Source organism: Chrysemys picta, chromosome 4, assembly GCF_011386835.1.
Source record: "Chrysemys picta bellii isolate R12L10 chromosome 4, ASM1138683v2, whole genome shotgun sequence".
NCBI lineage: Eukaryota > Metazoa > Chordata > Testudines > Emydidae > Chrysemys > Chrysemys picta.
This window is the reverse complement of record NC_088794.1, coordinates 18,068,714-18,091,330: the sequence shown is the minus strand read 5'-3', so window position 1 is coordinate 18,091,330 and position 22,617 is coordinate 18,068,714. Positions and strand designations below refer to the sequence as shown.

General features: G+C 42.8%; 2 protein-coding genes across 12 annotated transcripts in view; one reads left to right on the top strand and one right to left on the bottom strand.

Moving 5' to 3' along the window:
- Window positions 1–347: 347 nt before the first annotated feature.
- PFKFB2 (6-phosphofructo-2-kinase/fructose-2,6-biphosphatase 2) overlaps window positions 348–22,617 on the top strand; it is a 46,182-nt gene continuing 23,912 nt past the window's right edge. For 3 of the 11 annotated variants that reach the window (XR_010600947.1, XM_005306459.5, XM_065594588.1), the window contains exons 1-6: window positions 12,980–13,147; window positions 13,805–13,943; window positions 17,326–17,451; window positions 18,336–18,432; window positions 20,501–20,567; window positions 20,700–20,774. Coding sequence is in view for 8 of the 11 variants with exons in the window: in XM_005306459.5 (XP_005306516.1) it covers window positions 13,847–13,943; window positions 17,326–17,451; window positions 18,336–18,432; window positions 20,501–20,567; window positions 20,700–20,774 (462 nt within the window). In the remaining 3 variants the exon portion in view is untranslated. Of the gene's footprint in view, window positions 475–12,892; window positions 13,257–13,804; window positions 13,944–17,041; window positions 17,192–17,325; window positions 17,452–18,335; window positions 18,433–20,500; window positions 20,568–20,699; window positions 20,775–22,617 lie in introns of those variants that run through there. The other 8 variants (XM_005306457.5, XM_005306458.5, XM_065594587.1 and 5 more) reach the window with 8 other exon arrangements.
- On the bottom strand, window positions 6,469–12,372 carry YOD1 (YOD1 deubiquitinase). Its single transcript, XM_005306456.5, has 2 exons — window positions 12,086–12,372; window positions 6,469–10,812 (listed from the first exon to the last, which is right to left on the bottom strand). Exons 1-2 carry the CDS (start codon window positions 12,291–12,293, stop codon window positions 10,106–10,108), a joined length of 915 nt encoding a protein of 304 aa, XP_005306513.1. The 5' UTR covers window positions 12,294–12,372; the 3' UTR covers window positions 6,469–10,105.

Sequence of the window (22,617 nt, the reverse complement as noted above, 5' to 3'; positions counted from 1 at the left end):
CTCACATCTGCTCCATGAGGTTTGCCACATCCAGCCACGAAAAAAATCCAAGAATAACCCCAGCAGCAAACTCTCATCACTCAAATCCACTAGCTGACTGGCTCACTCAGGGGTACAAGCTTCAGTTATCAAATAAAGGAGCTGCTCCTATTACAACATGTATTCCCTTAACACTACCCTGAATAGTTAGGTGGAAATGTTATTTAGCCATTCAGAGCCATGTAGAAAAAACTAAGGCAAAGAGGCACAGAGATTCGCCTCAGGTCATCCTGGTCATTCTCCAATCAAATGGGAGAGGGTGTGGGGGTCAGAGAGCAAGGAAGAGGAGCAGTCTCCTAAAGCCGTGGATCCAAAGAGAAGGGACATCCCTCCACACGAACACAATGGATACAGCTTGCTGCCACATGGCTGAGACCCCAGGGACAGTTGCAGAGTTACCTGCAGAAATGAATGTCATTTCAGCATTAAAACCAGGTGAGAGATCCATGCGGTTATCCCTGGGAAGAGAATCCGGCTGGATGTCAGAGTTGCTGGTCCTCAGTTTTACCCCTAAAACACCACTAGCCTGTATAATTGAGTGGATTTGACATTTATGTTCCTTCCCTGGTATATAATTGGCATTTTATGCATCCATGTTCTATAAAGATGATCCATAGAGGAAAGAGTTGTAGTGTTGGTTGTATGTAAGAAACCTAAGATTTCACCCATCTACCTACCAATTGCTCAGTTCATAAACATGGTCTTGAAAATTAATATAATTTTAAAAGTATGGGGTGGGATTTTGAAAAATACTCAGCATTAACCTAACACTGCTCCTACTGAAATACTGTAAATGGTAAAACTCCGATTGCCTTCACTGGGAGCAGAATTAAGCCAACACTGAGTGCTTTTGAAAATGTTTATACATTTTACCAGGTTTCAGGGTAGCAGCCGTGTTAGTCTGTATCCTCAAAAAGAACAGGAGTACTTGTGGCACCTTAGAGACTAACAAATTTATTAGAGCATAAGCTTTCGTGGGCTACAACCCACTTCTTCGGATGCCCTAAAACTAAGGGCAATATGTCTCTGTTCAAAATGTCCTGAGCTGCTTATTTTATTTTGCTGTAAACAGTATCTTGCCTCATCTTGAGCAGAAGATTGTAGCAGAGTTGATATTTTTCTTACAATTACTACTATGTAACATTTAATGTTAGTGTGTAAACAAATTCAGGCGGACACGTGCTTGGTGGTATGCAACACAGCTGTAAATATACATTATGCACACTCAGGATTCATATTGTCTGCAGCAGTGTTGTTCCATACACAGGCACTTGAAGGCCACACTATTCCATATACACCATTACAGCCAAAGGACACTAATTGTGGTCCAATCCTGTAGTCCTTGGGTCATGAAACTTCCACTGACATATACAAGTGTTCCATCTGCAATATCATACTTGCTTTAAAGTAGTTTATTAAAAAAAAATCCCTTCACTCTAGTTCTAATATCAGATAGCAAATTATATTTAAAAATGTATTTGCATTTCAATAATGAATGAATTAGATTTACATCCCTCTTGTTTATAGTCACTTTCTAGTTAGGAAAATAAGGATTGCCAGACTGGATAAGTGGCTCATTTAGTGCAGTTTGCTGTTTCCAAGAGCCGCCAGCACCAGATACTTTTTTTTAGAGGAAGATGCAAAAAAGTCTGTAGTGGACAGTCATGGAATAACCTGTCCCTAGGTACAGTTTCTTCCTAATCCCCTTAATTAGAAGGTGGTTTATGGAAATTCTTAAATTTTGGAAAACTTTTTCAAATAATTTTACCTTTCAGCAGTTTGGCAGTTTTCTTGTGAGTAAAATAGCATTTGGAAAAACAAACTGCTTACAATTCCTCTGCCTTTTACTTGATATTTTTCTTCCCATTACTGTGGGTTTGGTAATAAAATAGAATACACAGCAGCTTTCCACAAGCTGCACATTCTCCTTGCTTAATAATTAACAAAAAGGTTCCTCTGAGGGAAGAGGCACAAACATTGACCGTACTAAATCTATAAATATCTGTTTTATATTAATCACCTTTGAATAAAAACATGACCTATTTTAACACTTGATATGCACTCCCAAAATATAGTCAAAAATATGTGGCTCAACAAGTTAAAGGACATTCCGTTTAGGTGATTTGCTCTATGACAAGCTTCTGGCTGGTTCTTGCCTATTTTTCCTCTCTATGCAGGCAAGTTAAGTAATCAGAAAAGTGTATTTACCCACTGCAAGTGCAAATAGAATTTTGTTTTGTAGATATTCCGAGGCATGTGTTATGCTATCAGCACCTCTACTGATTTAGCAGGAGGACTCAAAATAGTTCTAACTACTTGAAAATAGAACCCCTCGCAGCCTGATACCCTCTGTGTGAATTAAACATGTCATAACATCTATTAATTTAAGTCCTGATCTGCCAGGGGCCTAGCACTCTTACCTCCCATTAAAGTATCAAATGCGTAGCACCCCTAAGGAGTAGGCCTATAAAAAGACCCCATTTGACTGCACAGAAACTAAAGACCCTATCCATGAGATAATGAATTAGTGAGAACCTGAGTTATTTTCATGTCCTTCCTCCAACAATATAGGCAGGGGCAATCTAAAGCGGTGTGTGATTTTATATATACAGTATGAAGCACACACAATGCTATAGGCAAACACCCCACTCCCAACACAAAAGGACTTTGGCCGTGTTAACAAGTTCAATGTACCTCACCCTATTGATAAATACAAATAATTCGGTATCGACACTGAGGGTGTGTTGCGGGGGGTGGGGTGAGATTAAAATGCGCTTGTCGATAAGGTATCTTACCAGGCTGGGCTAGTCACCTACATGTAGTGCTATTTCCACTTGACTCTGTAGGATGGTCAGGTACTTTTCTCCTGTCAGCTGTGTACAGTTCATTACCAACAAACTAATTAATTAGGCAAAATGCTAATTAACAGATAGCATTTATATAGCACTTCACATTTTCAAAATACATTACAATATTGAACCTTAACCCAGCTGTGAGATATTTAAGTTCCCCCATTTTACAGAAGGAATAAAATAAGGCAGAGAACTTAAGTGATTTGCCTAAGGTCAGAAGTAGTGAGTATTAGAGATACAGTTAAAATCTCTCCCCCTCCTATTTTCCCATAGTACAAAGGACACTGCAGCCATTGTCAGGCTGGGAAGTTTATTAACTGCTTGGTTGCCAGTCATTCATTACAAATAGCTTCATGGTGCTTTGAGTCAGAGTAGAAAAGCAGTGATTTCCCCACCTCTCCATTGTAGTTTTACTTCACTCGGTCCAAGCCAGAACAGGAAGGTAATAGTGAAAATTAGAGGCCCAATCTCATTTAAAACCGAAAGTATGAAAGATTGAAAATTGTAGCTACGCCTAAAATGCAAGCAAAACAAGTTATGTCCTGTTAAAGGGCAATGCAGCTTTTATTAATATATTGTACAAAAATAAAAGGACATTTCTGAAAACAAACATTTAAGTCACGGAATGACAGTTATACTAGAAATAGCAGCTAGTTCCCAATGTTTTGTGGGGCAGCTAACTGCCTAGGATGTTCAATCAAAATGGAGACTTAATTTTGGTGGGCAATACAATCCTTGCTACAAAAATATAGTAATGCATGAGGAAATGTTTTGACCATCACTAGTATATCACTCCCCCACAGACATCCCATTTTGTCTCTGTACTGTGTTTTTCAGGACAATGTAGGCAGTCAACTAGAGAAATATAGTAAGACTCTTGACTAGAGAATGGGTTTTAGTGCAAATATCACTTTCAACACATGAAAGACAGCACTTAACTGATTTCTGCTGCAAGGAAAATAGGGACTCCCTGGCAACCGACAGATTCCCCTATAGGGTTTACCAAAGCCAGTTAAAATGAGTTAAAACTGCAACTGGCTTGTCTTCACAAGCTTTGTAATATGTGGTTAGTTAACATGGGTTAAACATACCTTTTCTCCTACTGAAGACAAGGCCATAAAAGAACGTATGTAGTTTTTGGAAGCTCGTTAGTGTTAAACCACCTGTGCACCAAAGGGAGAATAGGTGCCCTAATATAGTTGCAGTGCAAAATTTAATACCTTCTAGTACTTGTTTAGCCTTGCAAAATGGCCATGAAAACTAATCCGATTAAGCCCAGTATCTAGTCATTCAGATCCTGATTTGGGGGAAGAGAGGGATTTTTACTTGTCAAACTACAGTACTCAGTTGGGGTAAACAATCTTGCAAATGTATTACTTCAGATAGACTGAGCACAAAGACTATTCATCATTCATATGCATAAAATTTACAAATTGAATGGGAAGATGCATTAACATCCCCCTCTGGTGTTAAGAAATGAGAAATACATCGAGTGCATGAGATTGACCAAGTATGCTGATCCTTTAGAAAATAGACCTCAAATTGAGTTGACTACTGCAGGGGTAGGCAACCTGCGGCACGCGAGCCAATTTTCAGTGGCACTCTCACTGCCCGGGTCCTTGCCACCGGTCCGGGGGGCTCTGCATTTTAATTTAATTTTAAAAGAAGCTTCTTAAACATTTAAAAAGCCTTATTTACTTTACATACAATAGTTTAGTTATATATTATAGACTTATACAAAGATCTTCTAACAACGTTAAAATGTATTACTGGCATGCAAAACCTTAAATCAGAGTGAATAAATGAAGACTCGGCCCACCACTTCTGAAAGGTTGCTGACCCCTGGACTACTGTATAACCATTACATGGGTTTTTGTACACCAAGCAACCAGTGAAAATCTTATGCAGAAGACAAATGGTTTACCTGACAGTGTTCACTCCCCCCCCCCCCACTATAAGCAAAGTGAATGTAGCATCACTTAATCATACAGATTTAAAAGTAGAATAATGCAATGTTCAAAATAGCAAATTCAAATGGCTTCAGAAGACTTACAAGTTGTCTTCTGTATAGTCCTCACAGCAATGACATACTGAGAATGCTGGAAAATATGATTGGACAAACAATATGCCACAAGTAATGACAGGATTCTGATGTGAACTTGTGTGCATAGAAGATAGACTCAAGTTACTAACACTATATTTTGAGACACCAAAATCCTCTTCTGTCTCTTGCCATCTTGGACAGGATTCCTCTCTTCAGCTTCTGACAACCGTGCCCTTCTACCTTAACTACATCCTATGCTCCTTTCAGTTCAATATCCTTTCTACAGTATTCTGAATTTATTTGCTAAAGGTTACATTGTCTAATCGGGCTGGTAAAATGTATTCTATTTTTTAATTTAACTACTGTATATTAAATCTCTTGCAATCAAGGCCTTGGCTACACTTACCCGGTAGTTCGGCGGCGAGCGATCGAACTTCTGGGTTCGACTTATCGCGTCTAGTCTGGACGCGATAAGTCGAACCCGGAAGTGCTCGCCGTCGACTGCGGTACTCCAGCTCGGCGAGAGGAGTACCGCGGAGTCGACGGGGGAGCCTGCCTGCCGAGTGTGGACCAAGATAAGTTCGAACTAAGGTACTTCGAACTTCAGCTACGTTATTCACGTAGCTGAAGTTCCGTACCTTAGTTCGAATTAGGGGGTTAGTGTAGACCTGGCCCAAGAGTGGGAAACAATTATACAACTTTGTCCTTTGTATATTACTGAAGCTCCGGTGTTGTGTAGCGCTTCATGCTCTTAGTCTGAAGCATACTGTACAGACATATCATGGCACAATATAGCAACCGTAGGTGAAATCACACCTCCATTAAAGTCAAAGATAAAACTTGCATTGCCATTACTGAAGGTATGATCTTACCCCATGGTTTTTGCACTGTAGGCATCAGTTTTTCAGGCTTCTGGAAGAGTCTTCTCTTGTGCATGTCTTTTGATTCTTATTGTCCAAAACAAACTCCTTTTGAAGTATCAAAGCTAGTAGTCTAACTGAAACACTAAAGATTGAGACTGAATGCAGTGACTTTACACAAAGTGCTTTTTGAACTGAAGTGCCACAAAAAAAAAAAACCCACCCGTTAACCATGTGTTAACAACTAAGCTACATTGCTCCATAGTGAATTAGACACATTTTCCATTTACAGAGTCCAAGTTTCAAAAGTTGATCTAATTGCACTTCCAAACCCCTGGTTGAGACCATATTAATTGCACTTCCCTTTAGAAGTGATTTCTTTTTTGTACACTGAAAAAACAATTTTACATTGTGGAATGTCATGTACACTTTAATAGACCTTACACGAATACTGTAGTGTTTGACTTTGTCTCAAAACTCTACTTGCCCATGAATTCCACAGAAAAGCTATATTACAAGCGCTTATTTGCCTTTGGAACTAGTTAACTGCAAGGGGCCAAGTGTTTGTTAGTGGCTTGTGAAGACTAATTGATGCTCCATTCACTTAATCAGGTATTTCCACCACTGTAACTAAACCCCAAGACCCGAGCCACAAATGAACACATCAAAAATATGCATAAATCACACTTTTATTGATGCAATAATGTTTTGCAATATAGGGCACATGTTTTAAGAAATACTTAAATAACCTGTGCTAATGATAAAACAACAACAGGATGTTATGTCACTGGAATACATGGGTATGTTTTTAGTAACAAGATTTTTAGAAATTGTTCACTGTTATTTTACTGCAACACCAAACTTACATCAGGCTAGGTCCCTGCAAAACACTGCTAAACATGTAAACTTTGACAAGCTTTTAAAGTGCTGTGAAAATCATGAGATGTGCATTTCTTCATGCAATATAAAATGTTTGTGAAAGGCCACATGATTAGTTTGTTATGCTTCTTTCCTCCCTTCTTCAGGAAAAGGAATTGAGTGCTGGTGAAAAGGGCCAGATTGGCAACATGGAAGCTGAAGTCCTATAATTAATCAGAACTAGTCCCGCACAGGCCAGCTTCAAAAGGATAGTAGTGTGCTTCAACCTTTACCAAGGAATCTACCTCTAGGGGTAGGAAGTTCAGTTTCCATGGCCCATTCAATCTCTAGTCTCAGCTGAAACTTTCAGCATGGAAATTAGTGCTAATAATATTTGGAGGGAGTTGTAAAGACATCCATCCATATCTGATGGTATTTTTGGGGTCATTATGGACAGATGACAAGCTTCATCCCCAAATGCCAGTTACCTGAGCTTAAGTTCCATGCGGTCTTGAAAAACTAATTTTACGAAGTGTCCACAATTAGTATCTTGGAGCCTCAAGTAGTAATGCTTCAGTGCAAGTCAATTAACAGAGGTGTTGAAAAAGTCAGAGGTTAATTCCCCTGAGATAAGGAAATACGAGAGATTTCCATGTCTGTACTGTAAAAAAAGGGCACACACATGCTAGTAGTAATCAGACATAATGAAGCTAGCACAAATTTATAAGGTCTTACCATAAGAGAAAACATGTGAAGTTGCTTTTTCAAATATATTTTACAATTTATCCCCCCAGAAAATTTAGATTTTCTGCTTGGGAGGAAGGTAACTGACCACTTTCCATCTCTTAGATTCTGTAAATTACTCTGCTCTGTTAAAATTCAATGTCTTAATTTTTCAAAGTTAATTGTTACACTAAAAAAATCTGAACAAGTATTACAGCAGTTCAGTTGTGACTTCAGATCCAAATCATCTGATTTTCTAGGTAACTAAAAACACATTCAAGCAATGAGAATGACACTTGCATTAAATACAATATAGAAGATTCAATTAAATAAAGCAGACTTTTTTTTTAGTATTAGACCAGGGCAAATAAACACTTGTGACCATGCTATCCACTTTAGAGATCCACTGCAGATAGTTTGGACTTGGTTACAACATATGCAAAGATTTATCAAGTCTTATATTGCAGATTCCAGAGCACAAAACTAAAGGATTTTGCTGTACAGAAGTTATGTTCCCAAAAGCCAAGAATAAGTTTGCTAACATGGCACACAATAATAGTACTTTGCACTTATGTAGCACCTTTCATCCAAGCACTTTACAAACATCAATCCATTAGCCTCACAATACTTCTGTGAGGTAGATATTATAGCCATTTTATAGATGAATATACAGACTGAGGTGTAGCAATTTGTCCAGGGTGTGTCACCCGTTCACTGACAAAGTTGGGAATATAATGTAGGAGTCTGATAGTCCCTTGGTCTAGTCAGTAATCCAAGTTCCATCTCAAGTGTTTATAATACAGTATCTTTCATGTTCCTAGCTTTAAGCATCTGCTTCTAGTCGAGCATTAAAAACAGTTTAAAACAAGTCTAAAACCTAAGTCGGTTTAACACTGGCAGCTAACTTGATTTCTGTAACAAACTCATGAGTGCAATGTAACTTAATACTGAGCAAAAGAATTCTGGTCCGTTATACTCTTGGTGATTATACTATTTATATACTACTTTGTATAGACCTTAATCCAGCAAGACACCCTATGCACATGTAACTACAGGCACGTTCCAAGGAGGGTCCATAGAACTATCCCTATACTTAGATATGCATGAGGGCGCCAATTCAGGAAATTACTTAAGTAGATGCTTAAGGGGGCTTTCCTGAATCAGGGCTTTAGTCAGGATAGCCGTAGTAAATTGTTTGTCTTTGAATAACTAGAAGTTTCCATTCCTGAAGCTGACACATTGCTACTTTATTATGAAGATGTGTATCTTTGTTCCCCATTTGCACAAGCATTCAGAAGGCATTTCAGACCCAGAACAAAAGTAACAAAACATGGCTAAAAGAGTTTAAATGCCTTAACACACACGTGTTGAGGCATTCTAAGAAATAATTTCAGTAATAAGCACATTTACAGCATCTTTAATTTAGATGATATCAAAGCACTCTACATTAAGCCTCACACTCCCCCATAAAGTGAGATTTCTTTATTGTACCAGTTTTGACATCCCTGCTTTTGTCATTTCAGAAGTAGAGCATTTTACCTAGCTTATTTTGTTGTGAAAAACTGCTCCATTCCCTATTAGAATAGAGGTCTTGCTACTTAATCCCTGGGGAGAAATCAAGCAAGTTAAAGGGCACCTGGCAGAATGCAAACAAAAACTTCAAGTTTTTCCCTTTTGGATAAATGCTCTGACCTTCTGAAAAAAGAACAAGCCTTTGAACTGTAAAAGAGTGAGAACCAAAGATTAAAAAGTGCTAACACAATATCTGGAGCCCGGTACAGCTTACTAACACTTTCAGTGGCCACAAGAACAGCCACATTTAAGCAAAACTGTATTTTAATGTTTAACCAATACAATCTGTAATTTGAATCTCAATTACTGTAATTCCTTCTTGCTGGAATTGAGATCATATTGTTACCAAGGATCCAAGTATTTCAAGAAACATGCCAACATCCTGATGCAGTGTAAACAGAGGGGTTGACAGTTAATTTTCAAGCAACTAAACTACATTTCAAGTAGTATCTATGGAAAAATATTAAATTTATTGGGTACTTAACTATCTACTCATTAATTTTAAAAAGGCTCTCACTACAGCCACTATCAGACTGTACATTCTACTTTTGTTCATTGTGACCTAATACAGGGCAACTTTGGTGTTACCATTTCTATATGAAGTATGCACTATAGGCATCTCTGTTGCAAAAATCGCTTGAATATAGAAGAGTTACTATGTAACTCTTCGTACAAAATGCTGATAGGCACATGAATATGCCAAACTAAGACCAGTTTACAAGTACTGAAAGATTATAACTAAACCCAATAATTCAGAGTTTAGATTGCAACTGTTACTCTAAGTCTATGTAACTCTAGGTACAGTATTGTATGCATGTCCAGCCATGTCACACAGCAGCTTCTCCATCAGAAAATAAGGTTCTTCAGGAGTCAGGACTTTTAGCTGCTAACATACAACAAACAGCTGCCAGTTACTTTAAAATCAGCATGCAAGAAGTTACCTATTTCAAACTAGTTGGGAAAAGTGTGTCACTACCGCATACCTATCTGTAAACCTGCACACTATCCATAACAAACCTGTGCATCTCATTCATTAAGTTAAGAGGGCTTTTCAAGCTTCGAAGGGAGTTTTTTATGCTTACATATAGCTTATCTGAAAACCCAGAATCTTATTCTGGGGCAGTGAGGTAGTAGATGCAACCATCCTCATGTAGATGTCACACTTCTCCAAAGTTCGCATGCCCAGTCTCCTTGGCATGTTCTCTGGCTTCCACTTGTCCAGTTAACCCCTTCTGGCACACCATGCATCTTAGTGTAAAGCGATTTACATCAGTAAACTGCCTCTTTCGTCTGGCTTCATCTGCCAATTCCAATGCTTGTGCAAGAACAACATCATCATTTGTTGAGAAAATGGTCAGGGGAGGGACGTCTGAGTCAGGGATTTTACGTTCAAGTGGATCATAATGAATCCCATCATAAATCAGAAGGACCCGCCTAGCATAGCCAGCATCTTCCCCAAAACGGTCAATTCTGACTGTCTGTGTATCCACTACACAGATTTCACACTGATAAAACTTAGACAGAATGGATACTTCAATGGCGCCTCCCCATGTATCTTCTCTTCTGATCCACTCACAATACTCTTCATTGGTTTTCCCTAGTACTGCCTCACAATAGGACTCTGGATCACTTGCCACTATCTGGGCTATAAGACTGCGCATCTCCGGAGCACATGCTGGATCATAAATGCCTCCCTCTACCACATAGAATATGCTTGTGAAGAGACAGGAGTTATCTGCTGGAACAACCCTCCTTGCAAGTACAGGCAGTGCTTCCCTGACCAAAGTAGGGACACTCCTTTTTGCAATTACAGGTGACTCATTCTTGGGTTTGGTTGTGTCCTCTTCAACAATTAGAGTATCACCTGTCAAAAATAAAAAAACAAGAATTATGAGGATTAGGTAGATGAAATGCAGTGTTGCGTCACCAAAGTGCATTACGAACAGAAAGGGAAAAACTACAAATACAGAGAAGCAAACCATTTAAAGCCTCCAGTATATCATGCCTCAGTTCTGACAGAATCAGATCAGCACAATAGAAAGCATTACCACTTAAATAAATTACATAAGAAGCTGCAGCAGATTGTAGCTTTGGGCTCTCACTGTATATTGCTGGTTCACATAAAGACACAGTGTTTGTACTGAAGTCTCCAAATTAGCACAGTGGTTAATGTTTTCAAGTTTATTGTCCAAATCTGGAACATGAGTGATACTCAATTCCTTTCATTTTAGAGTCTCTTGAAAACCCACTTTAGAGGCAGTGAAATAGAAGATGTTTACATTTACAGAAGCTGATAAACAGGTTGGACAGTCACTGACAGCACTATTTTGCAATCAATTTTTTATTAAAGGGTGGTAGCCCCAATGTCCCAACCAAGTTTCAGGTAAGGTAATTATAGTCTGCTAAAATGCAGTTTCAATTAGGTATGGCATTCTTTTGCTCTTCCTGTCTTGCGCGGTGGAACAACACTATATGCTGCAGAATATTAATCTTGTGTCTTTAAACACCTAGTGCCTTTTACGCCAGAGAGGACTACAGCTTTTGCTATATGTTCTTTACACTGTGTTGAAGCAGGCTCATAAGGCTTTAATATTTGCAGAGAGAATGAAATAAGCTATAGAAAGGAAATGCATAGTAATCCATAACGATTTCAGTGAGCCATGAGCATGATCAGATGAGTTTATAGGGGCAACCTGAACATACTTTTAACCCAGCAGTCTCTACAACATCCATTCAAAAGGGTCAAAAAATACATGCTTCTATGCGTGAGCCTCTCTCCTCCACTCGTTTTATCCTGGGTCTGCTCTCGCTGCATCTTGAGCACTCGAGGGCAAGTATCTCCTTCTTAGACCAGCCTTGACCGGTGTGTGTGTGGGGGGGGGGGGGGGGGGGGAGGGGGGACAGCAACCTCCCTGCACTTGGATTGTCCCCTCCTCCCGGCCGGATTCAGCCTTTAGGAACTACGCCCCTGCCCGCGCCCTAGGGTGAGGAGACGCTGACCCGCAGCCTGAGCCCCCAGCAGGCGCTGTCCAGGGGAGCTGCCCTGCCCACGATGGAGGCAGCCTGAGCCCAGGCAGAGGCAGCCCCCCGGCCCCGCCCGCCAGGGAGGGGGGGCGCGGTGTCCCCACGCTCCTCACCTGAGTGGATGCCGAGCTCCCCCAGCCGCCGCTCCCCGTCGCTCAGGTCAAGGCTCCGCGGGGGGAAGCCGAGCAGGAGGCGCTGGGCCGGGGCCGGCACCCCGGTGAGGGCGGCCAGGGCGGCCTGCAGCTCCCGGAGGCGGGAATGCGCCGTGAGGCCGGGCAGCGGGTGGGAGCCGCTCCGAGCCTTGCAACGCAGCCGCAGCATCCTCCTCCGGGGCCGGGGCTCCCAACTCTGCTGCCCCAGCAAAATGGCCGGGGCAGCTGCCCCGCCAAGTCTCGCGACGCTTCCGCCGTGCCTCGCTATTGGCTGCGGGCCCCACGCCGCAACCCGCGTCTCTCCCCGCGTGCCCGCGGCGCAGCCAATCCGCGGCTGGGGGTGGAACGCTCGGGACGCCCTTGATGCCGTCACACGCACACGGAGAATCTCACAGTCGAGGGGGGACACGTCACCGCGTTCTGCCTCCCCGCGGTCAAGGTGGAATAGGAGCTGGTGGGGGCGGGGCTCTAGTATAACCTCATTTGCATACTTGCATCTTATTTGCGTATCAGACGTACCTGTTCTTTTACTCCTTCGCAGTTCAGGGGAAACTAATTGAGTGTCTGAGCTCATTTACATGCCATTTATCTGTGAACGTATTTGCATCTCATTTGCACCCTGTGCCTATGGGCGCGTGTACGCCCCGTTTGCATGTCTAGACCTAGTCTAATTGTTCCCGTTCATTTGCCTAGCTTGGTCCCGCTCCTCTGGTTCCACCGGTCTCCCCCTGCGCATCCTTCCCCAGCACAGCTGCAGGGTTGCGTCTTAGTCACGTGGGCGCCACATTAGCATACCCTTTGCATCTCGTTGCCGGTCCGCCAGCCTCAGCCGGCAGCTGGTGTCACCTGGGCAGCGCGCGGGGGGGGGCGCGGGCTCCGCGCCGGCTACCTTGCTGCAGTGCGGGATCGCGTGAGCCGGCCGGTTCATCCAAGTCCTGGCTGCTGCGGGAGGCTCCTGGCCGGTGTCTGAGGCTCGCAGCGCTTGGCAGGTGCAGCAGCCGCCTGGCTTCCCACCGCTTCGTGGTACGTCTCAGCGCGGAGCCCGGTCCCGGGCTCGTGCTGAAGAAGGCTGGGGGGTTCTGCGCCTCAGTTCCCCCGCGCTGCGAGCGGGTGTGTCCGGGGGGCTCTGCAGGTCGGTACCCGATGAATGGCAGAAATCCTGGAGCGGGGCTTGGGAGTGCCTGGCTGAGAGACCTGCCCAGTCCCCTGCTCAGAGGATGCTGTCAAACCAGCTGGGATTATTTCCCAGCCTTGGCATCTCGGGGGCTGGCCCCTAAAAAAGTGCCTAGCAGCTGCATAATGACTTTGGGAGGTTGGGGGAAGGCTGTTCCTTTATATTTGTAGTACTTACAAAAGGCAAGGGGCAAAAGTAGGTACACTCCCCTCTAATCCTTCTGTTCCCTGGCTGAGATGGTTCATTAATGTCCCAGGTGAGGGATATATTTTTTCCCCCTCTGCTTCATTTTTCTGTGCTTTGCGTTATCTCGTGCCAACTACATATGTTACGACCTATGTATGTTACGACCTGCTGTTGACCTTGGACTACAGCTTTGAGATCGTTATATGGCTTCCTTTCCCTCCCACCAGGAACAGCACTGATAAGTTGCTATGCATCTTCTTTTATTCTGTCTACTGGATTTCACAAGGATTTGTTTCTTGGTTCTTCTTTTCTTTTCCAAGAGCCTGAAGGTCCAACACTGACCAAGTGTGAGATTAGCAGCAATGTCAGGACATACAGCATTAGTCCCAGAGCAGAACAACAACAACAGCAACCAGGAAAACAAAACTTCAAATATGCGAGTCTCAGAAAAAAAGTGCTGTGAGTATTTGTAACAGTCTTGAAGAAAATAGATCTTGTGTCTTGCAATGAATTTCTCTTTTACCTGTTTATAAAAAGAGGTAGTCAGTCATGCTTTATTCCTTCTAGCTCAGTGCAGTAGTAAAGACAAATACAATTTCATCCTTAGTGCAACTCTATAGACTTCAGTGTCATTACACCAGGAATGAATTTAGGCCTATCCCGAATCCTGAAATGAGCTGCACATAAGTGCAGGACCAGGATCTTTTTTTTAACATGCACAATTTTTGTTTTTAAGTCTTTAACATAAACATCTTGAATGATTTTACTTTTTCTGACTCGATAGCTGAATTGTGCCCCCCATGCAACCCTCAGTACAAGTACAACAGTGGCAGTGCTGGCTTCCCCCATGTCACCTCCCCAAAGTGCTTCAGCTCTGATCTGGAGGGTTGTTCATTTTGTACATCCCAGGCAGTTCTTGGCCTCTCTGCTGAGGCTGCCAACAAGGGGAACAATTGTGATGTGTTTTTATGATGTCCACTTGGAACTGAGATCATCAGAAATAATTTCATGTGGGCTCCTAAAGTAGTACTTCACGAGTTTATAACTGTTTACAATTCTTGTTTGTATCACTTCTATCCAGTTATATTTGTTACACGTTTTGCTCTTCTGGGCAAATGTTTATCTTTCAAGTTAATAATGTTTTGCAATTCAGCTGTTTAAAAAGGAACTCTATTTTAATGTAGATTAGAGTTTTAATGTAATCTCTGTTCCTGAAAGCCACCCACATGTAGTAGGCAACAAGTAGCACAAATGTACTGAACAGTGGTTTGAAATAGCCCACTATGAAACATTGTTCCATATTTCTGTCTAATGTGCTTCATCAGGCAGTGATCTGGGCATGTTACATCTGTGATAGAATCATAGAATATTAGGGTTGGAAGAGACCTCAGGAGGTCATCTAATCCAATCCCCTGCTCAAAGCAGGACCAACGCCAACTAATCATCCCAGCCAGAGCTTTGTCAAGCCGGGCCTTAAAAACCTCTAAGGATGGAGATTCCACCACCTCCTTAGGTAACCCATTCCAGTGCTTCACCACCTCCTAGTGAAATAGTGTTTCCTAATATCCAACCTAGACCTCCCTCACTGTAACTTGAGACCATTGCTTCTTGTTCTGTCATCTGCCACCACTGAGAACAGCCTAGTTCCATCCTCTTTGGAACCCCCCTTCAGGTAGTTGAAGGCTGCTGTCAAATCCCCACTCACTCTTCTCTGCTGCAGACTAAATAACCTCGGTTCCCTCAGCCTCTCCTCACAAGTCATGTGCTCCAGCCCCTAATCATTTTTGTTGCCCTCCGCTGGACTCTCTCCAATTTGTCCACATGCCTTCTGTAGTGGGGCGGCCAAAATTGGATGCAATACTCCAGGTGTGGCCTCACCAGTGCCGAATAGAGGGGAATAATCACTTCCCTTGTTCTGCTGGCAATGCTCCTACTAATACAGCCCAATATGCGGTTGGCCTTCTTGGCAACAAGGGCACACTGCTGACTTATATCCAGCTTCTCGTCCACTGTAATCCCTAGATCCTTTTCTGCAGAACTGCTGCTTAGCCAGTCGGTCCCCAGCCTGTAGCAGTGCATGGGATTCTTCCTTCCTAAGTGCGGGACTCAGCACTTGTCCTTGTTGAACCTCATCAGATCTCTTTTGGCCCAATCCTCTAATTTGTCTAGGTCACTCTGGACCCTACCCCTACCCATATCCCTGATATGTTGTGTTAATGCCAAAACTAGTGTCTACCAATCTCCATTGAACTCTTTTAATCTAGCTCTTCCAATCTTCTGTTGTCATAGGCCAGGAACAGATTTCAGCAAAGAATCCCAAAGATATTTGCTCAGTAGGAAGGATGCACACACACAATACTATGATTTAGGGCTGCATAATCACTGAAGGTCTGTTTTGATTTTTACTGCTTTCCAAGTATCTCTCCCCCATTGATTTTCACTGCCATTGAATATCTTTATTAGGGATTACTTTTTCTCCACATGTACTAGTTGCACTTATACAGATTACACTCATTTTGTTTTTTCCTGCTTATATATCTAACCATTCTGGATCTCATAACACAGTGTCTTTACTGATTTTTCAAAGCCTCCCGATCTAGGTCACTCTGGGAATTAAAATTTAACATCTTGTTTGCCTCTTCCTCCAGATTCTTTATAAAGCTTTAAAGGTTATGCTTGTGTTTGACAATGTTTTACCTACAATTGTTGCAAATAATCCTTAAAATGACTATGACTGGAAGAGACTGTGGGGAAAAATATTTATTTTTTCCCATTTGTTTACTTTGTGTATTTGACAGCACTTGGTACAGATGGCTTCCCCAAAGTCAGTTTCCCTGTTGTTTGTGCTGGGTTTTTGTGCACAGCAACAAGTGAGAGAAGAACAGTCCTAATAATAGACCAAAATGGCTATAAAATTATAAAAAAAATTGGCATGGGGGTTTGGGAGCAGGTGTAGTGCACAGATATACCTTTAACAAAGTATTTGAAACTGACTAGATTTACAGCTGACAAAGCCTCGTCAATATTTCAGTTAGATTTGCATTTTATCTTGTGTGGCAAAACCATCTCAACAGGTCATTTAGATATGGAAAAGACTTTAAGTCCTATTTTGTCCATTCTGTGTTCCATTCAGTTTATATTCACTTGCTTTGACCAGTTTAATTATAGCAACACATGCTCCCATGTCCCTGTCTTATAATCAGTGTCTTTCATGTAGTTCTATAAAACTCAGTTTTACTTAATTAGTGGATTAATTAATTAATCTGTTTTTTTGGGAAATTACGTGACTTTTTTTTTTAAGAAACAAGAAACTTTATGCAAAAACATTAATGGTAAAAAAAATCCTGCTTCTCAGCAACAGGCTAAACATTACTAATTTAGTTTCTCAGATCATTTGTTGAGTATGTTAAGGAAGGAAATTAGATTCCTGTTTGCTGTCAGTAGAGAAATATGATCTCTTTCATTAAAGAATTTTTCCTATGTCCTTGACAGTTACTCCTTAATAGTTAAATATTTTTAACTCTGGCTGACGTATTTTGGCTGACACATTAGTCACACGTTATTTTCCCTGTTCCCCGGTGGCTGATCAGTCGTTAACCTACTTCATTAGCTAACACCCGAGAGAGCCATGCTGTGGTCCAGTGATTGCTATTAACGTTTAATTGGATGGAAGGGCATGATAATGAATCCACTGTGTGTTTCATACAGTAAGTAACCTTTTGTGTGGCTGGTAGATGGGCAGAGGCAGTGGGTTACGCCAGAAATGAATTTGGCTTCTGACTTGGTTTTTGTTCTAAGCTGTTTTAATTAGTTTAATGATTTCACCGCCTCCTCTTTCCAGCATGGGCTTCCTATATGACCAACTCCCCTACTTTGATTGTAATGATTGGCCTTCCTGCCCGGGGCAAAACTTATATGGCCAAGAAATTAACACGCTATCTCAACTGGATTGGTGTGCCTACGAAAGGTCTGTACGGATTTTTGTACCTGGTAGCTTAAAGTGATGGATGGGTCATGGAACTGGCAATGAGACATTTGTTTTAATCCAGCCCAGGTTTATAGTCACTGAAAGTTGTCATAACTTGATCAGTGTTGTCCCTGGTGAACAAGCGCCTACGGCATAAAACCTTATTGGCAGTGCCAATAAAGAGCCCTAAGATTCAGTTATCCGTAGCAACTGAATTCCACTTGAACCCTTAGAGGTGGTTTCTCCAGGCAGATTGGAAAGAGTCAGTATGTCGGGGAAGTTTAACTAGTGTTACTCAAGCTGTATCTATTCTGTGCTTATAGAGGGAATATCATCCCTATGCAGAGGGCCAGCACAAAATCTGTGCGTTACTTAAGTCCTCGAAGTAGGTCTTAAGTGCTTCAGACAGAGGCTGCCAGGGCTGCCAAATTTGGTATCTTTTCTGAGAACTAAATTTTTCTTTAGCAAAGTGCATGAGATATTATAAAGCCCCTTCTGCTTGACTTGGGCCTCTTCTCTTTTCAGTGAGTGCATATAATCCTGCTTAACGGGAATAGGGATTGCACATGAATATACTGATAACTAGGAGGATAGTTATCAAAAATGTGCATTAATTTGAGGAGATCTTGGAAAAGTTACACATGGAAAATCAGATATTCTGAAATTCTATGGTGCAGTTTAAGTTTTTCAGATTTCAGTCATAAGGAATTCTCGTGGTGTTTGCAAAAGTTAATTTGAAGTAAAATTGCTGGAAGGTTTTAGTTGGAGGGATAGCTCATAAATTGCTGTAATCAAGATAAGGATGTGATTCTCCTCTTGGCTCACAACCGGGTAACACGTATTTGTGAAATGCTGCAAATCACACGTCTTTGTTTTTTGTGAAGTGTTTAATCTAGGAGTATATCGTCGTGAAGCAGTGCAGTCGTACAAGTCCTATGATTTTTTCAGGCATGATAACAAAGAAGCCATGAAGATTCGGAAGTAAGTCTGTGTCAGAGGGTGAAACCCAACTTGAATAGTAGAGGAAAAAGTTCATGTCATTCTAAAGTCTGTGCAGCTGGTTTCAGACTATACCTCTGATTGTAGGAAGTGACATTTAATGTCAACAGACAAATATGGAGTTAAATTCTGCCACCATTGCTTAGGTTGAGAAGGACTTTATTGCATCAGTACTCCCACTGATTTCAATAGAGACTACTCACAGAGTAAGGTGAGTAAAGATAGCAGATTTGGGCCTGCAGTGAATCTTTTGCGGAGTGGATTAATAATTTGTTCTACCTGAGGAAATTCCAGATTATTTTACAAATTTTAAAAACTGCTTTGGGAGCATGTGACAGAATTTAATTTTGTGTAGACTAGTGCTCTTCAAAAATAGATATATTTTTCATTAAATCCTCATATTCCCCACCTCCATTCTCCTGGTTGCTGGCACTTTGAGAAGGGGGAAAAAAAGGCAGTTGACCCTTGCCCAGTTGACGATACAGCTGTCACTATACAGGTTTAGGGGTACTAGAAACTCCAAGAACATCTTTAAATGAATACCTGGAATTATATCGGGAGAAAGTAAATTAACCCTACCTGGTAATTTAATTTTGCAGACAGTGCAGGTGGAAATTTCCAAGCATGTGAGCTTGCTTGTGGCTCTTACAAAGGAGAGAGATATTGTTGTTAAACTCTCTAGTAATTTGGACTTTTGTATGGTCTCAGGCATACTAACATATACCATTTTATAGCCCCTATAAATCTCTGTGTATTTCTCTATACCTTCCAATAGGATAAAATATTTAGGGCTTCATCCTCCCACGAGTATTTGTGGCAAAACCCCCATTGATTATAATGGCAGCAGGATTATGTTTTTTCTGTAGCTGTTAAGATCAAGGCTTAGTGACTGATCATTTTTCTGAATTCTGCGTTGCTCTGGAATTTGCTTCTGAACTCAGGTTACCTCTAGGTCAGTCTAAAAGTCATGCTGTTCCAGGGTTCTGCTTTGATTTTGCACTTCTCCACCAGAATAAACAATTCCCAGCTCCAGATCAGTTTTCTTACAGACATTTGCGCACAGCAGGGCACCAACACTATAGTATGAATTCAAGGTGACAAGCAGCCTTATTCCATAAAATTCACACATCAGGGCAGAGGGGACACACGCTGTGTGCTCTGTTGGGTATTCAGTTCATGCCATTAAAACAGCTGCCCTAGAAGCTGGGTCTTCAGGGTGGGCATGAGGCCTCCTGCTCATGAGTAGGTAACAAACTTCAGATCCTCTTTAACAAGTTGGCAGAGATATAACTATCCTTCCAAGAAAGTGCCCTTTGGTCCTTGTATGGGCATGTCTACAAGCTGCCGTGCTCTCTCACCTCCTTGACTGTAGCATAGATATGTTCTTTTAAGGAAAGTTTATCCTTATAGATACTCTGAAACCTATCCTTATAGATGAATGCCAAGGGTGAAATCCTTGCTCCGCTGAAGTCCATGGCAAAACTCCCATTGACTTTCATGGGGTGGAGGGCAGGATTTCACACCAGGGGTACAGTAGTGGTTGTTTAACAACAGGAGACGTCCTGGGGAGAGATGTCAAATGATGCTAAAACAATAAATCTAATAAAGGGTCTAAACCTGCTCCCATTGAAGTCAGTGGGAATTTTGTCAGAATGGGGCCCAAGGGACAAAACTCAGATGATAAGAGAGGCATGTAATACAAATAAAAAGCAGATGGATTAAAAAGTCCTTATTGTCCCATTTAGTGACCAGTTGGGAGACCTAGATTCAGCTTCTGCTCCTAGAATCTATCTTCCCTGGCAGGCAGCACACCTGTCCCCAAAGAATATGACTCCACAGAGACCCATTTGTTCCTTTAAGGAAAGATGGCAACAGACTCCTGAGCTGGAAAGATAGAGTGCTCAGAACAGAGGTGTGGAGGTGGAAAAGGGATTTAAACAGGGTTGGCTCTGTAACTTATCCCACTTTGAGCTTTGGAGCCGTGGTTCATGAGGCTTGGAATCTGAACACTTTGCACGGTCTGCAATGCTGCCAATTTCTCTCCTTACAGACAGTGTGCCTTGGTGGCTCTGGAAGATGTGAAAGCTTATGTCACGGAGGAGTGCGGGCAGATAGCTGTAAGATAACACTTGATTATACCGAGTTTAAATCAAAAGAGTATTAAATCAAAGCCTGAGATTTTCATCCAAACCCTTCTGGCAGCTTTAAAAATTGTAGCTAATGTTGTTGGGATTATTTTTTTCTGTTAGGTGTTCGATGCAACCAACACGACTCGAGAGAGGAGGGACTTGATCTTAAATTTTGCTAAAGAGAATGCTTATAAGGTGACTTTCGTTGATCTGGGATAAGGACTGTAGGAGTGAATGCCTCCCTTGGGTGTATCCCATTGCCATTAGCGTCAGTAGCATCAGATGGCAGTTTTGGGCCCTTATCTTTGTACAGTGCTGCTATAGTTTCAGGGCTTGTGTCATCATTTCCACCTCTGCAAAGCTGGTTTGAAATGCTGTTCTGGTGGTGTTTTTCATCCACTCTGCTCTGGTGTCAATGAATATTTAAGGTGCAAAGTAGGGGGGAATCAGCACCCTTCTATGCGTATGTCTGATTTGGGAAGTACCCTGTTTAATGAATTGGCTGTTGGGATATCCCAAACAAAATATTCTGCCCTCATCAGCTCTTATCTCTCTGGAGCTCAGAGATCGTGAGGATGTGTGTGGCACACATTCCTAAATAGACAGTGTTGCGGATTGTGGGGGAGTTAGGGCCCTGCACCCCTCTTCCCGAGATTCACTGCGACTCTCAACCAGCCAGTAAAGCAGAAGGTTTATTTAAGGACAGGAACACAGTCTCAAGCAGAGCGTGTAGGTACGACCAGACCCCCTCAATTAGGTCCCTCTGGGAGGTTCAGGGAGCTTAGACCCCAGCTTGGGGTTCCCTGCGTTGCACCACCCAGCCCCAACCGAAACTAAACTCAAAGCCCCTCCCGCTGCTCCTCTCCTTTGTTCAGTCTCCCGGGCAGAAGGTGTTAATTCTCCCCACCCCCGTTCCTGGCTCAGGTTACAGCTCAGGTAGCTTCCTTCAAGGGAAGTCCCACATCCCCACTGCAACCCCCCTGCAACATTCCCAGGTCAAATCTGCCCTGCTCCCTGCTCCGTCACATCTCTCCCCCCTTCGAGACTGAACTGAGCGGGGTCACTCTGACCAGTGACCTGGGGAAGTTCAGGGCTCCCTCTCCGGGACAACGCGTCCGCTATCAGGTTGTCACGTCCCTTCACATGGACCACGTCCATGTCATAATCCTGCAGGAGCAGGCTCCATCTCAGGAGCTTGGCGTTGGCTCCTTTCATCTGGTGCAGCCAGGTCAGGGGAGAGTGGTCGGTGTGCACGGTGAAGTGACGCCCAAAGAGATATGGCTCTAGTTTCTTGAGGGCCCACACCATGGCCAGGCATTCCTTCTCGATGGCCGCGTAGTTCTGCTCCCGGGGTAGCAACTTCTTGCTCAGGTACACGATGGGGTGTCTCTCCCCCTTTTCATCCTCCTGCATTAACACCGCCCCCAGTCCTGTGTCTGAGGCGTCGGTGAACACCATAAAGGGCTTGTCAAAGTCTGGGTTTGCCAGAACTGGGCCACTGACCAGAGCCTCCTTCAGCGCCCGGAGAGCCTCCTGGCACTCCTCGGTCCAGACCACTTTGTCTGGCTTCCCCTTCTTGCACAGCTCAGTGATGGGGGCGGCTATGGCGCTAAAGTGGGGCACGAACCTCCGATAGTACCCTGCCATCCCAATAAAGGCTTGGACCTGCTTTTTGGTTTGAGGAGCGGGCCAGTCTCTGATCACCTCCACTTTGGCTGGTTCCGGCTTTAGGCAGCCGCTTCCCACCCGGTGGCCTAGGTAGGATACCTCAGCCATCCCCACCTTGCACTTCTCCGGTTTTACGGTCAGCCCAGCCTTCTGGAGTCGGTCCAGCACTTGTCTAACCTGGGATATGTGGTCCTCCCAGGTCTGGCTAAAGACACAGATGTCATCGATATACGCCACGGCAAAACTCTCCATCCCCCTCAGTAGCTGATCCACCAGGCGCTGGAAGGTGGCCGGCGCTCCCTTGAGGCCGAAGGGCAGGGTCAGGAACTCATAGAGCCCCAGAGGGGTGACAAAGGCCGATTTCAGCCTG

What these genes read in the sequence shown, in the direction of transcription:
- YOD1 (XM_005306456.5), bottom strand. Translation starts at nt 12,293, where the DNA reads ATGCTGCGGCTGCGTTGCAAGGCTCGGAGCGGCTCCCACCCGCTGCCC. An exon ending in GGAGCTCGGCATCCACTCAG is followed by an intron (nt 10,813 to 12,085) that starts GTGAGGAGCGTG and finishes TATTTTTGACAG; the next exon opens with GTGATACTCTAATTGTTGAA.